The sequence below is a fragment of the Ciconia boyciana genome, chromosome 13 (genome assembly GCF_034638445.1).
Source record: "Ciconia boyciana chromosome 13, ASM3463844v1, whole genome shotgun sequence".
Taxonomy (NCBI): domain Eukaryota; kingdom Metazoa; phylum Chordata; class Aves; order Ciconiiformes; family Ciconiidae; genus Ciconia; species Ciconia boyciana.
Window position 1 is genome coordinate 18,847,403 of NC_132946.1, and position 15,106 is coordinate 18,862,508.

Below are 15,106 nucleotides of genomic sequence, written 5' to 3' on the forward strand. Positions count from 1 at the left end.
GAGCTCTGGGGAAGGAGGTCTCTCATCCAGTTTGTCGGGGAAATAACACTGTATATTGTCTGATTGCATACTGTGTTCTGTGCTTCACTACTGCAGGTAGAAACAGGGTACTGGGCTTGGTGCAATCCATATGGCTTGTGACCCTGAACTCCCTGTCTGTCATGGACTACACAGCGAGTGGCTTCTCGCCCATGGTGGTGTTCATATGTTCATGAAGCTTGAATGCGACACAAAGGCTAGGGGTGGTGGGTACATCAGCCACGCTGGCAATCGCGTTCGGATGTGACCCCGAGCCTCTGACACCAGCAAGCTCAGGCTCTGTCTGATGCTGAGTTTGAGTCTGAGCCCCATGGAGGATGGAGAGGAGCAAGGGCCAAAGACAAATCTTTTCCTATTTCTCTCAGAGTTGCTGGTAAAGTGTACAACAAATTTATTTTCTCCTCTGCTGTTATAATAATCATGGATAAAGGCTAAACTGCTGCTGACTCTTTGCTTATTAGAGGAAGTTCAAACATGGAGTACCTCGGAGAGGAAGGCTTCCCAGTCAAACACATTTATGTTTATTCCCAAATGTCTTCCTTCCAGTTGAAGAAAGGAACACCAAACCTTTAACTTTGACAGGGCCTATCTTCTCCCATCTCAAGATATTTTTGGCCAGGACAGTGAGGATTGTTTTGCATACTTGTTTGGGAAGTGTCTGTGCAGTGGAATGGAGGAGAGCACAGGCGGGCTCAGCCCAGCCACCCCACTGCCCCACTGCCTCTGCCAGCTCTGCGGGCATCGGGCTGTGGAGCACGTAAGGCAAGTTTACCATGGCCCCATGCTCCCTCTCTGCCCAGAACCAGCAACTGGTCAAACTGGGCGCTGCTGCAGCAGCTCTTTGTGGGTATTGCCCAGGCACCAGGCTGACTGCTGCAGGAGGCAATGCCTGCTGTGTGGTGAGCAGGGACTGGTGTAACCGTGCACACTCTTGGTTGGGGTACTGTAGCACCCCATGTAATACATGCTCCTGTAGTACAGAAGACTAAAACTGGTGAAAGTCCAAAGGTTTGGTAAACAATGTGATGCCAGGTACAGAAGAGAAGAGACCTGGCAGTTACTGTACAAATAAGTCTGCTTCAGTGCTTACTGAAATGGAACGTATACTGAGAAAGAAAAACCTCCAGACACTCCTATATCCATGTAAACAGAAGTCCACACAGCCAAAGTCCACTGGGCTCTTCTGGTAGCAAAGAAAGGACAATAAGCCATGGCTTTATGAATTGCTTTTCCTAATAGCTCTTTTATTATTTTCCCTCTTTAGTTAATAATTAAGAGTTAGAGGAGAAGGGAAATACCAGTTCTGACTCTGCGGTGTGGTGACTGATGCTAGAAGAGGTTGCAGTAATATATTTAGATTTTAATAGAGCATTTGACACTGTGTCTCAAACTCTTCTGCACAAAACTGATTGTGAAAGCTAATGATGGAAAAGACTGCATCAGGTGGAGGTATCTAAGTTTCTACAAACATCACTGCCAGATTAAGATCTGATTAATCAGTTCAGACTAACATCAGATTAACATCATCTTCATCTTTGCTGTCAGTCTCAGACAAGACCTTTCAGCTCCAGGCCATCACATCATCTATTGCATAGGTAAGAGCATTTGATGAGCTCCATCCCATTCCCTGTGGGCAGTAATCATGCTCAGAATTGAACTTGCTGTTTTCCTTTATTCAGTTTTGTCTTCCTCTTCTAGAATTAAAAAATTACTGCAAGTCTCCATGTGCTAGGAATCTCCTTTTCATTACCCCTGAACTTGATTTAAGACATGACAGAGTTTTTCAAGGCACTTACAGCTAGAAAGACTTCCAAATTCAGCGGTCTGCTTTTCATCTCTCTGAGTGCATTCAGCTGAAACCAAGTAATAATCTTTCATATCAAGCGATTTTGAAACGCTCCAGATGTGCAGACACATGCACATCATCTCTGGAAGGACTTCTGATTTCTGCTCGTATCTCACACTGAGTTTCTTGCTCACACATCTGCTAGGAGCGCATCCCTGCATTCACTGGTGATAACTGCGCTGGAATAACCTTCCACTTCTCATCCTTGTTGGCAAGGTTGGCATTATCAGACAGCTCCAGCTCTCAGATTTATTCACAAAAGTTCCCATCTGCTGTTTTTGATGTCAAAGGAATGTAAATTCCTTTCTTGTATCATCATTTTAATGCCTCATCTCTGGAAAAATATTAGTGGTGGGCACCTGGAACATCTTGGAAGGGTCGTTGTTTCTGTACCATGTCATCTGCCCAAAGCAGTAATTCTCCATCTCTTGAACAGCTTCACACTCCTTTAGTATCTCTGCTGAGTGCACAGAAGAGACAGAGAGATCTGTCTGAGACAGAGAGATTCTGTCTGAGAGACAGAAACTCCAGTCATCAGTAGAGGTAGTAGTTAGTTCTTAGTAGGGAGTCATATCAGTCTGCAGGTGGAAAAGTTGTTTCAGTTCTCCTTTGTACTTTGAAGCAAGTACTGATTAAGAGCCATCAGAGGAGCTGTCTCGCAATCAGCAGCTACAGCTTTTACAAGTAAGCTTTTTTAAGATAGGCCAGCCATAGAGACCCTCTTTCATAGCCTTCTACTTTCCCCAGGCAATTTGGTCATGCCCAACACTCTGGAAGAGCATAGCAATTTTGAACAGTTTTTGTTTTGATCATATTAAATCAGATACATCATTCCAGTAGGCATCGCCGGATCTGTTTCACACCTGGCTGTGAAAACACAATTTTTCACTGTGAATTTGGTATTTATCTCTATTAGGGCTGAACCCAGCCTTGACCTGAATGAGGAAGGGTCTGGTCCAGCTCCTGTGAGGAGAGCACAGGCATCAGTGCAGAGCTGCTAATGGGGTGGCTGAGAAGGTCTCCAAGCCCCTGCTGCCCCCAGTAGATCAGCCTGTACTTTACCACGTCTGTTTTCAGCTTTTCTCTCTAGGTTGGGCTGACAAAATACTGCTGGCCTTACAACAGGGAGTCGTTGAGCGGCCATGGCCTCCATTCAAATTCAAAAGCCCCAGATAAGGGGCTAATTCTGACTGTGGTGATGTGGTTTGTCTGGGAAGATGTTTCCCTGACAGCTAAATCACCTGGGAAAAGACTGTGCTCTCCTGCAAGCTGGGGCAGAGTGTGGAAGGACTGGATGAGAGGTATTAGAAGCTGGAAACTCTCTTTTTATTTTCTCTGTCAGGTGAAGTCAGCTTTAGAAGGAGCTGAAGGCAAGAGGGAACTGGCCCAAAGCTGTGGCTCTTTTCCCAAGGCAGGAGGACAGATGCGTGGAGTGTTGCATTTGGGTGCCTGTCATTTTCTCCAGAAGCTGCCCTCTCCCTGCTAGGCATGTGAGGTATCAGTGGTGTGTTCAGAAACTCTTTGCACAGCCTGTGGTTGGGGTCTGTTTGCTCATAGGGGTCTGTTCGCGCATTCTAGTCCTCACATGGCTGAAGAGTTATGTTAGTCTGAAGAGTTAAGCAGGAGGGCTCAAGGTGAAGTGGGAGTCCAGAAAGGGGGGATTAAGCATCTGGGTGTTGGGGGGGGTTTCATAAAGCGAACCCTGGGAGGCAAGTAGCTTGAACATCACCTGAGAGTCTGTGGCCTGGCAAGAAATTCAGAGTATCAGGGCCAAAGAACCACCTGGACTTCATTGTATTCAAGACTTGCAGGGGATTCAGCAGCTATCATTGCTCTCATTCCTCCTTCCTCTGAGGCAGGAATCCCCCAAACCGTTATCAGGACTGCCCCCTTTTTTGGAGCAGACTCTCCACCTTGCTGCTGTTGACATCAGACCCCTCCATCCCCACCAGCTGTGTGCCAGACCTCTCCAGGAGCGGGGCCAAGGCTGGGCCATGTGTGTCAGCATGAGAACATCGAATGCCCACTGCCCACAGAAGGACGGTCCCATAGCCCTGCGAGCCCTCCTGGGGCAGACCCATAGCCCTGCAAGCCCATGTGCCAGGCTCGGTTGGGCAATGGGTTGCAGGCTGCTGGGAAATGAAGAAAAGCACTTCTCCTGCTTGGGAAGGAGGGACACTGTGTTGAGTTTATGCTGTATCTGTGATGCAGATCACGAGATAGCTTAACATTCACGAGCTGTCAGACCTGGCCTTTTTCATCAACCTGAACTTGACTTTTTAGAAATTATTGTTAATTACGCTCTCCAACCAGAAAGCACAGTTCTTTGATCAGTGCTTCACAAAGCAAGTACCATCCGTTGCTGCATCTTGTGTCAGCAAATTAGGAGTTGCCTTCATTACAAACCGTGCTCATCAGCTGTGTTTGAAGTCCTGAAGCTGGAAGCCTTCACAGTCAGAGAAGGAGTAAGACAAAGTTTTTGTAGCTAGGTCTCAGACCATAGACAGCCAGTTTATACGAAGGAGGCCTTGTAATGAAGGTGCAATCACTGATAAGCAGACGATAAGGTCCAGCAGCTGTCCCAGAAGTGAAGTAGGCGTATCAAACGGGATGATTGTTTTCTCATTGTCTCATCTGCAACCCCAGGCAGGGATTGATGGTACCTGTGCTTGAAGCATGATAAATAGGAGTGCATGTGCACCAAGTTTCTCGGAGCTGTACTGCCAGGGCAGGATTTGGCCTCACGGGTGCAAAATGTCAGTGTTGAAGTTAGTGTTGTTAGCCTCGTTCACACACTGTCTGGTCATTTAAAGCACAGCTGGTGTTTTGACCCTGAAAAAGGAACACACTCCGGAAGACTGTTGTCCATGAGGCTGCCCTGCCGCCACAGAATCATTGCTCTTCATAAGCTTATAGAGAACTGGAAAGAGAGAGACTTTCAGCATTAATTGTAGCTCATTTTTCTGGTAGGTCACTGTTCCACAGCTGATTTAGAGCTGCCTGAAGAGAGGTTAAGAGCCCCTTTGCCGGACTGTGTGGAGAAGCTATCTAAAATAGGAATAGTGCAATGGGGGAGAAGGATGCTCATGACTCCGTGACATGCCTTTGCAGCGGCCTTTGCTCCCTGCTGAGGCAGAGTGGCCAATGGCAACATTTGATGCAACAAAGTCATCACTGCTAGAAATCAATAAAGCCAAAAAGCTCATTGGCATTCTCTAGTTTCCTTCTACTTGTCCTGAGACCTCTGCATCTCTTGGCTTTCAGGACATCCTGGTTTTGGACCTCCAGCCTGGGCAGCTGTGCCCTGCTACCGTTCCCCTCATGGCCGCCTCCTTGCAGCAACTCTACAGCTGCAGAAAAGCCTGGGGAAGGCTGTTGCCAGAATCAGTGCGGAGAGGAACAGCACCTGCAGTTTACTCCCCTCTAAGTGGGCCGCAGCATGCCCCAAGAAATGCTGTGAAATACAACCAGTATCTCAGACCCCCTTCTCTTTACACGCCGTGACTATTAACTGCGCAAGCACCGTGTGGGTCAGGATGTGCGCTCCATGCTGCATTTGCAGGCTCGGGCTCAGCCTCTCGCAGAGCAGCTGCTCAGCCCCAGCCCTGTGAGGAGCCGCCTCTACCCCACAAACCCTCTCTTGGCTCTGATGCTTTGCATCAAGGGCGCCCTCAATGGGGAAGGGCAAGCGCTTTTCCTTCCTCATTCAGAGCACGCCTGGAGCATTTGGGCTTGGGAGCTCAGCTCATACCACAGTTCCTCTGCCAGACATGGTCCTGTCATGAGTTTTTTTCTGTTTAATCATACAGAGAAAAATGCATTTGCCTTTCTCAGCAGACATGTTCACTGCAGTATCTCCTTGTTAGTCCTAGAGTATATTTTTGCCCCTACGGAATTATATGGTTTACTTTGTGTGCTCACGTTTTGCCAAATGTGAAGCATGAGGATGATGCTGTTTTGGAGACGGACTGATAAGGTGATGAGGCCCTGCTATTCCCAGCCCAAAGGTTAATGCTAACACAGGGTTTCACGGAATGTTTATCTCTGAGTGCTTCTGGACAGCTCAGCTGGTAAATCACAGAAGTCTTAACCTCCAAATCACCAGGCAAAGCCTGATGTTGGGGGCATTGCTAATGAAAGGCAGTCGCATAAAACTCTCCGGCTGGCAGCAGAGGCTGCTCATACAAATCATCACTGTTTGAGCATTCCTAGAATTTTTTAGCTTGAATTAAATGTTCCATGGCCCTGCAGCATGGCAGGTGGATGTGCACAAAATACCAATGGGAAGAACACGTCAAATTCAGGCAGTTCCTTGCCTGAATTTAACAGAGGTGTATATAGTATGTTCTGGACTTAACACCTCTTCGTGTTGTCCAGGAAGGTACTGTGTGGATATCCTCCCGTGGTTCCCACCCGCCCTTGCAGTGCCTGTGCAGCTGGCCACCGCACTGAGATAGTCCTGTCTGCAGCAGAGTATCGAGGGCAACGACTGGACAGAGCCAACTTTTGGGCTGGCTGAAGAGGCTGTGTAAAGAAGGCCTGACTCTGCTTCCTTTTGCATCACTGTAGATTGGTCTGGGGTAGCACAGCAGCCGCTGAGCAAGCTGCAGCTTGCCATCACCCAGCAATGCGGCACTGCGTCCCTGAGCTGCAGGGAAGTGGTGGTGACAGGGGTCTGTCATTGGGGCAGGTGGCAGAGCCGCTCCACGTGGCGCTGGCACGAGGGATGTGCAGCCCCTCAGCACACAGAGGTGCGCAAAAGCACTCGCCCCAAACCCACCAGAGCTGTCTGCCCCTCGTCCTCCACTGTGCCTTGGTGCGTGCGGGTGCCCACCCGCAACGTGGCAGGTTGCAGGCGGGCTGTGTCTGTGGGTGACTGCAGGCAGCTGGCAGAGGGGTGCAGAGAGGCCGGTGGCTGCAGGTTGCAGCTGGGAGGCATTGTCAGCTCCAGCTGCATCACCAGTGGAAAGCAGAGCAAGCGGGGAGAAGAAATGATCAGCAGGGACTGGGAGTGGGAGAAGCACAGGGAAGAGTAACAGCTCTCAAAGAGGAGTTTGCAGTGATGGAGAACCACTGTGGCTCTTTGATCCTCTGGCTTCTCTTAGGGTAGCAGGATTCCCCAAGCCGTCAAAACCGCGGGGCTGGCATGCTGCTTTGATGCACTGAGACCTCACATCTGAGCTTGCGAAGCGGCGCGTGTCCTGCCTGCAGTCCACAGCGTCCTGCCTCTGTCTGTTTATCAGCATGGTGGTTTTGGGTGTTAAAGGGCACATCTAGCTTAGGACAGCGTTTCACTTTTTCCAGCCTTCCTGCCCTAGCAGATGTCTCCTGACTTTGAGGTTAGAAGCGTAACCACTTAAGAACTAAAAAACACAACAGGAAGATTTTCACCAGGCCGCCCACCCCGCGCGTGGGGAGCAGGCAGCGCGGGCGGAGCGCTGCTGGCCCGCCCGGGCGGGGCAGGCCGATGGCTGCGGTGCGGGCTGCCGCTGCTGTAAGTGCTTGGCTCTGCGCTTGCACGCAGGCCGGCAGGCTCAGCTCGCTCTGCCGCTCTGTGCACGCTTCCGGCGCTTTAAAGAGCAATTTCAAACGGGTTTTGTTAAACTGAGAAAATGAACTGCAACGCAGCAGCGAGTTCCCGGCTCGGCTGAGCCGCGGCGAGCGCCGCTGCACCCCCGGCCGGGCAGGAGCCCTCCGGCCGGCCTCGGGGGCTTTGCCGGGAGCACCGGGAGCACGCACCGGCTCCCCCGCCGCTCTTCGCGCTGCCCCCGCACTCGCGGCAAGGCGGGCCAGAGCCCTTCCCCGGGGCGGCGGGGCTGGGCGCCCGGAGCCCGCCGCGCTCCCGGGCCGGGCGGGTCCGTCCCGTCCGGTCCCCCCGGGCCCTCCCGGCGGCCGAGCATCCCGGGGCGGGGCGGGGCGGGCTGGGCTGGCTGGCGGGCGGGGGTGACTCCCGGTGCCGCCCCTCCGCCCGCTTCCTCCGCCGCCTCTCCCGAGCCGCGGCCGGAGCCCGCTGCCCTCCGCCGCCGGCGGTAGCGGGGCCGCGCCGGGGCTCCCCGGCTGCACCCCCGGCGTGCGGGCCGGCTGCGCCGCGGGAAGGGCCCGAAGGACGGCGGAGCAAGTGAGCGGGTTGTGGTGGGGAGCTCCCCCCCTTCTCCCCCTCCTCTTCTCCCCCCCTTTTCCCCCCTCCCCGGGGGTTCCCTCCACCTCGCCCGCGGCTGTTGGGAGCGCAGGGCTGTGCTGCGGGAGCCCGGGGGTTGCAAAACATCTCCTGGCTTTGCAGCGCGCTTTTTTTCCCCCCCTTCCCTTTTTCCCCTGACACTTGGAGTAGCTAATTGGGTAGGAAAACACTAACTGCAGGGGTGGGATTACTTCATGCTCTTGCAATGCTGTTTTGCTGTTCGATTTGAGTCCTTTCGCGTGAAAAGAGCCTGCCGGGCGGTGCTGCCCCGGCCGCCCTGGGAGCGCGGTGAGGGGCGGGCGCAGGCGCTGCTGTGCCCCCAGCGCCTTTTTTTCTTGCCAGGTCTTCACTTTTAAGGGAGATTTCGTTGTCTCTGTGGCTGCGTTGGTTTCAGAGGAGGTTTGCTCTTTTGAACTGTGCGTTCAACGACTCCTGCAGTAATCCCGGCGCATTGCTGTGTGTCCTGAGGCTTCCTCGTCTGGCAGGTTAATTCCATCGCTAGGGCTTTTTTTGTTTCAAGGATATTTCTGTAGAAAATGTGAGATCCAGTGAGGCGATGATGCTGTGCTTGGTTTGCTAGCAGCGGGCTGTTTTCTCCCCAGTCTGATGTCCTGGGGAGGGAGGGAGTCCTGGCTCCTGCAGCCACTGGTTGTCACAGTGTGCAGCAGCTCTGCCTCGTCTCCCCGGAGATTATTTTCCTCTTCTGTTGCTGAAAGTTGGATTTCCTCAGGTTTGTCTGAGAATGGGGGAACAAGGAAAGTTCTCGTACAGGTGGCATTGAAATTCAGCTAGCCAAACCAGCAGAAATGGCTCTCCTAAGAGTACAGTATGTCTAGATCTTCTCCTTGAAAAGCTCATTCTTGAATACGAGCAAGAAGTTATGTGCATTTTTAAAGAAGAAAGACCGAGGAGGCGAGTCCTGGATGTTGGTTCCTTTAGGCCAGGAGCCAGCAGGATGCTTAAATGGGGGGATGAGCAACCTGGGGCTGGTGCTTGGGTTGGCTGGATGCACGTTCGCCTTGCTGAAAAGTGTGCAAGCGAAGGATGGGTTTGTGTCTGTCTCACGCTCAGCTTTCCTGCGTGGTCCCCTTCAGAAGGGGATGCAAAGTGTGGTGCTTGGGAGCAGCTTGCTTATCCTCGCTATCTTTCCCCTACAGGTACTTTTTCGTGCTCTCAACTGACAATTACAGCAGTAAAATAAGGAGGGAGCTATTTGTCTTTCTTCTTTATTGTAAATATTTTGGCTGTCAAACAGTAACCTTAGAAATCATTAAAACCAAGGAAAGTTGCTTTGTACATCTTAAACCTGGACTTCCCCTGATGGTATCATTCTTTGGGGTGCAGCTGTTTTGCTTTACTTGCCTGACTTAATTTTATTGCAGTACTGAGAACTCCCATGTGGTCCCTGGAAGTTGTCCTGCATTTTGAGGAGTTTAGAACTTGCTGAGTAGCTGGTTTTCTTCCCTAAAAGGTAGTGCTGTTAGGTGGCGAAATTTCCTACCCCAGCCTGTCCCTGGGGACCTGAAAGTTGACCTGTGCAGCTTTCACCCCACCAAAGGTGCTCTTGGTTGATATATATTTTTTGAAGTTACTTGTCTCATCTGAAGTTATGAAAACTTGATATTTCTTATAATAGTTGCATGAATTAGCTTATGTCCTTCCTTCTCCCCTTCTGCTAAGCAAAAATCTACATCTATTTTGATGCTAACAACAATTGTTCAAGTGCTTCCCAGACCCAGGGCACCTACAGTCCATTTGTGTTTGCACATGGAGCCGTGTCAGTCTTGGATGGCCTTCTCCAGTGCAGGGAGAGCGGGCTGGAGGTGTAGGGAATGCAAATGCTTTTGGTGAGGTTGCTCCATGCTGCAGAAAAGCCAGAGCCTCTGCAAGGAAAGTGGTGCAATCTTGGTGTCTTTTCCTGGAGAACAGCTTCTTTTGGGATGAGACATCTGCTGCCCTGTGCAGTGCAAGGAGCTATCATAACTTTCTCGGTGACATCTGCTGGGATATTAGTGGGGAGCAAGTTGGACTTTTGATGTTCATCTGGGTGAGAATTCGGTGACAACGTATTGTGTGTTCCTACGGGATAATTAAATCTGTGGTCAGAAAGGGGCGACATGTGGCAGTCTTTATGGCAATGGGTCTTTTAATTATCAGCCCTTTGCCTCTAGTGAGTTATAACTTGAAAGCAAACATTTTTCTTGTTAGCTTTAAGGATTTAATTTTTTTAAGAGGGCAAATGATTGTCATTTGCACAGAGCTCAGCCACAGTAGTTCTCTCACTGCCCTCCACTTTGCAGCATTGTTAGCGTTGGGAATTGCTGGGGAGCAGTGCAGGGCTGGGACAGAGGCAGGGGTTGGCAGCCCACGCTGCTCCGCTCCCTTCCGAGCCGTGGAAAGGACCGTGTGTCTGGAGCCAGCAGCAGTGTGGCTGGGGAAGCCCAGGCAGCGCTTGGAAGTACAACTGCAGGGGATGTCGCTTGTGGCGGGGAGCCGAGCCAAAGCGTAACCGAGAGCCCTGTCTGTCCTGGCTCCTGGTGGTGGGAGCTGGCGAGGGCACAGGGACGCCCTTTGGTGCACCGCTGGCAGTGCCTGGCTGTTCTCTGACCGCCGCAGCTCTGGGGCCCGGCCGCAGCCGCTGCTCGTGGGGGCTTGTGTGTCTCCCAGAAAGAGAAGGGTGTGTTGGCTGCTTCACTAGCCCCGGGCTGAGCTCGATGTGGCAGCAAGGGCCAGGGCTCTGCTCCGCTTGGGGTGGAGTTTCTTCTCCTTACAGCCTGCATCTTCTCCAGCCTGTTCTTGCCCTTCCTTTCTGACTTGTTTCAAGTCTCTCCCTGCTTCAATGTTGAGATGTTAAATGACATCTTTGTGGTCCGCTGTGGCAGGTGAGTGATGCTGTATCCTGCCGAGGCTGTGTAAAATGCCACAGCCTGTTTGCTGGGGGCTGTGGGCCCTAGAGCAGGAAGGGACAAGTGCCAGCCCCTGTGGCTCCTGGCCCTGGGCAGCCCCATGACCCTGCTGCTTTCCTGCATCCCCATGCCTGCCTGCTCAGCAAATGCTGCTGGAGCCTCCCACTGTTTTATGTGGTTGTCTCAAAACCACATGGTTATCTGTGTCTCATTGGGTCAGAATGAGAGCATGTGGGCCAAATCATGCCCTCCCACTGAGAGCCAGGGCACCGCTTGGTTTTTTGGGGATGCAAAAAGGTATGAAGAAAGGCCATGTAGCTGGAGGGTGGGCACAGAGCTGGGGGACAGCAGTGCCATTTCAGTGGCGCTAAATTGTCCCAGGTAGAGTAACAGGGTGGGGTGGATGCTGTTACGCGGGTGGAACCATTTATGGTGGTCTCTCCTTCCCTTTGGCTGCTGGGCGGCACGGGAGAGGTACCTCTGCACCTGGGGCCATCTGACTCCCTTGCTGCTCCTCTTCCTCCCTGAAGGAAGGGCTGGCAGTGTTTCTGGGTGCTCTGATGCCGTTCAAGCCATGCTTTGCTCAGCCATGTGTTGTCACTGAGGGCAGGAGACGGGATGCGGCCGGCTGGGATCACCCCATGGTTGACCTCGCTCCAGGATGGTGCCAAGGCAGTGCAAGAGCACAGGCCCCCCCTCTCTGGGAAGTTAGGGTCCGCTCTGCCAAGACCCCCTGCACAGGCAGGGGGGATTGTACCACTGATGGTCTTGTGCTTGGGTCCCTTTTGGAGTGATGGCTGATGTTCGGTGGTATGGCATGTGTGTGTAGCCCGATTGGGCTGCAGCGGCGATGCTGAGAGTTGCCTGCTGCTGCTTGCAGCCCTGGGCGAGCGGGTCTGGCACAGCTTGCTCTAGGTGGAGTGTTTGCACTACAGAGCCCAGGCTTTCCAAAGCTTTAATAAGAAGTTACTTTTTGTGATAAATTGATGGCTTCATTTTTTTTGACCTTTGAAAGCTTTTCATGCGTTAGCTACATGGAGGAAATGTAATTTTCCATGCTGAGAAATAGTGAGTTCTAGCTCTGAAGCAGAATGACCAATGTGATCTTTTTTTGGATGTCTGGCAGAGCTCATTTAGTGTGAAACAAGGCTCGGGTCCTGGGCTGAGATCCTCTGCTTCAGAGAGTCTGTGTCCGCATGACAGCGGAGTTGAAAAGGGGAACCAGGAGAATTTAGTAGAATTGTTTTCTTTTGATGGCTGTGAAGCTCGTGGAGAGACACCAAGTCACAAGGGCTTCCAGACTTACAGAAGGATTTCGGTGACTGAAAAGTAGCTTGAGGGGAAAAACGAAATGCTAAAATGACAGAGGCTGAGGACTGCTTGGTCCTGAGCCCCTCGGTCCCTGGGGCTCCTCTGATGCCATTCCCACTGGCAGTGGTGACTGGCCATTGGGGTCTGGTCCTGCTGTGTCGAACAGCGTGCTGGCAGATGCAGCATTGCTCTGTGTGCATCAATGTAGCTGTCACTGAGCTGTCATCTCTTCCCTTACTGTTCCTTTAGCTTCTCAGGGGCGTAGTGTCTGTGCTGTCCCTGCTCTGGGTGCTTTAGGGTTAGCCTTCATAAACTCTCTCCCAAACAAGAGGCAGCAACCTGCCTGTCCTCCTAAGGACTTGTCCCTGTTCCCCCTGTGGGTTATGGAGCACCCAGATGAACACCCTGTGCATACCTGCGGGTCACTGTGGTGCCAGTACCTAGCCTGGTTTTGGGGACATGTGATGTAGATGTAAGCAGTATAAAACCCTGTTCTCACTCTGTTTTTATTTACAGGAGGTACCTGGGGACAACATCGCCTCATGTGCTCGTGTTGTGCAGCAGACTCAGCTGTGGCAGAGGACGTCTCTGCCTCTCTGAGCATCCAAAGTGACACCAGGAGAGCTGCCCACACGTGTGAGCCTGCAAGGGGTAAGAGTCAGCGGGGCAGCTGCCTGTCTTGTATTTAGTGTTTGTAGAGTGTTAAGAGTGTACGCGTATGGACAGGAGACCCCAGAAGTCCCTTTGAGATATTTGTTCTGCTTCTTTCACTTGCAAGTTCCCCTCTTTGCCGTATATTGGTGTGTCATTACATTGGGAAGAGTGCAGTTGCCTTCTAGCTGTGCTCAAGCTTCTGAGATTGGACCTCTTCTTTTCTCTGCTATTTTGATGCAAAAATATCCCTTTCTAACAGTAGAGTACAGAGGGGAAACTGGACTAATGTCTTCCTTAAATGCATTTTTGGGTCATAAGCTGAGTGTATCAGTACCGCTTATTAACCCGAGTACCAGACTTGGTTGGGGACTGTAAGGCGCATGCACACAAAGAATCCCCATAACTTCACAGCAGATGCAGGCACACAGTCTGCCCTACTAGATGCAACCCTGCAATGCCATTTGTGTTTGCAGGTGGCCAGCAATCTGCCTGGAGTGACTGAGCTCCAGACATGCCTGTAGCTCCATGGGGAACCACAAACAGAGTCATCTCCTTCTTCTGTGCAGGCTTTTCCTAATCTCTGAGATGGGGGAACTGTTTTTCCCAGGCCCCCCAAGAGCAGAGCTGTAAGACCTTGTTAATTAGTGATTAGCAAGTGCTGGGAGGCTTTTGGCTGCAGGGCAGAGGGAAAGGTGAGTGGGGTGGTGGAGGTGGGGGGAGTGGGAGGGTGTGTGTGTTATGGGGCAGCAGTACCTTGAGGTCATCTTGTCCCTACTGTTGCAAGCGCAGAGGAAAACCTCCGCTTGGTCTTGAAGCAGGAGCTGTGTTGTGACTGTCATAGGTGGTGGTACACATCCCCGTGAGCAGATGACTCGGTGATGCCAGGTGGGTTAAATCAGGCACTCAGCTGATGCCGAGTGAGGAGTGTTTCAACCCTCCCTGTGCCACAGTCTGCTTCCCAATCTGCCTGCTGCTGCCTGCTGGGATCCCAGCCCCCCTCCCTCCTGAGTAGCAGGATCCGTGTCCCAGCTCTTAGGGTGTCATTCAAGGGGGTCTTCCCTCTGCTTTGTCCCTGAAACCTGACAGGCCCTACATTTTCCTTCTCAGGCATGAGAAGAGACGCCCTTGCTGGGGCAGCTCGTTCCTCAGGCTCTGAAGCTGGTACATGCTGAGCGGACACGGGTGTACCCCTGTTTGGGACTCCTGGCAGTCTCTGCGCGTTACGCTGAGGTGAGATTACCATGTTAAGTACGCTAATCCTCCCAAAGGGGAAAAAATAATCTGGGGAGGTGGCTCTTCATGGAGGTAATTAGGAAGGATTCTTGCCAGTGTGCTGGTCCCTCATGTAGGAGGTCAGGACTGACTCAAGGGCAGCTATTTAGTGGCTGATGTCTATTAAGAGGGGAGGTGTGAGAGAGCTTTAGGTAGCTGCTGGTCAGCTCAACAGGGTGTTTCTTGGGGTTAATAACTATGGTGTGAAATGTCACCAGGATAGCAACATCTCTAACTGCTGTGAGGCTTTACACTGAGTCTGGATGTCCAAAGTTGTTCTCTTCATTTAAAAAGAAGAGATGAGACATGGGTTTGTGATTAAGGAGGAGGAAACCTGCTGTGCAGGTCTGGCAGGGATCTGCTTTGGCTGGGGCGTACCTGCTTGTCCTGGCGCCTGCTTTGAAGAGGCACGGGGAAGGCTGCTCCACACACCCACGCCGGCACCTCGAGCTATTGTTTCTGGCTGGGCCAGGTGGTGTTTCTCCATGCTCGCTTACAGCATTGGATGCAGATTGCTTCCCAGGGAACAGCGCCTTGGATATGCGGATGTTGGCTTGGGTTTCCTCCTATGTGAAATGGGTTTATAGGAATGTACTGAGCTCCTTTATAAAACAGCTTGAGATCTAATGAAAGACATCACTGTGTAAGAGAAAAATATTGTTAGCGAGTTATTCACATTGTTAACGAGGTCAGATCATTGCCTTGTAACAAAATTAGTTTGTTTTGCTCCAATCAGTTTTAGTAGCTAGAGTGCTCAATAATTACTTGTGCCCTTATGAAAGAGATGGGACACCACGAGTATAGCTGCTGGAAGACTTCTCCGACTCTGAAATGAATTGTGCAGATTATTTTGGGAAGGCATCTTTCCAGATGCACAGTGCTCCTGGAGTGACGCTGGCA

At 51.7% G+C, this 15,106-nt stretch overlaps 1 protein-coding gene across 5 annotated transcripts in view; it reads left to right on the forward strand.

Moving 5' to 3' along the window:
- The first annotated feature begins 7,864 nt into the window (after window positions 1–7,864).
- Window positions 7,865–15,106, forward strand: part of LOC140658942 (ankyrin repeat and fibronectin type-III domain-containing protein 1-like) — a 260,543-nt gene continuing 253,301 nt past the window's right edge. For 2 of the 5 annotated variants that reach the window (XM_072878028.1, XM_072878030.1), the window contains exons 1-3: window positions 7,865–8,003; window positions 12,797–12,931; window positions 14,042–14,164. In XM_072878028.1, coding sequence (XP_072734129.1) covers window positions 14,100–14,164 — 65 coding nt within the window. In that variant the 5' untranslated portion in view covers window positions 7,865–8,003; window positions 12,797–12,931; window positions 14,042–14,099. Of the gene's footprint in view, window positions 8,018–12,796; window positions 12,932–14,041; window positions 14,165–15,106 lie in introns of all 5 variants that reach the window. The other 3 variants (XM_072878029.1, XM_072878031.1, XM_072878033.1) reach the window with 3 other exon arrangements.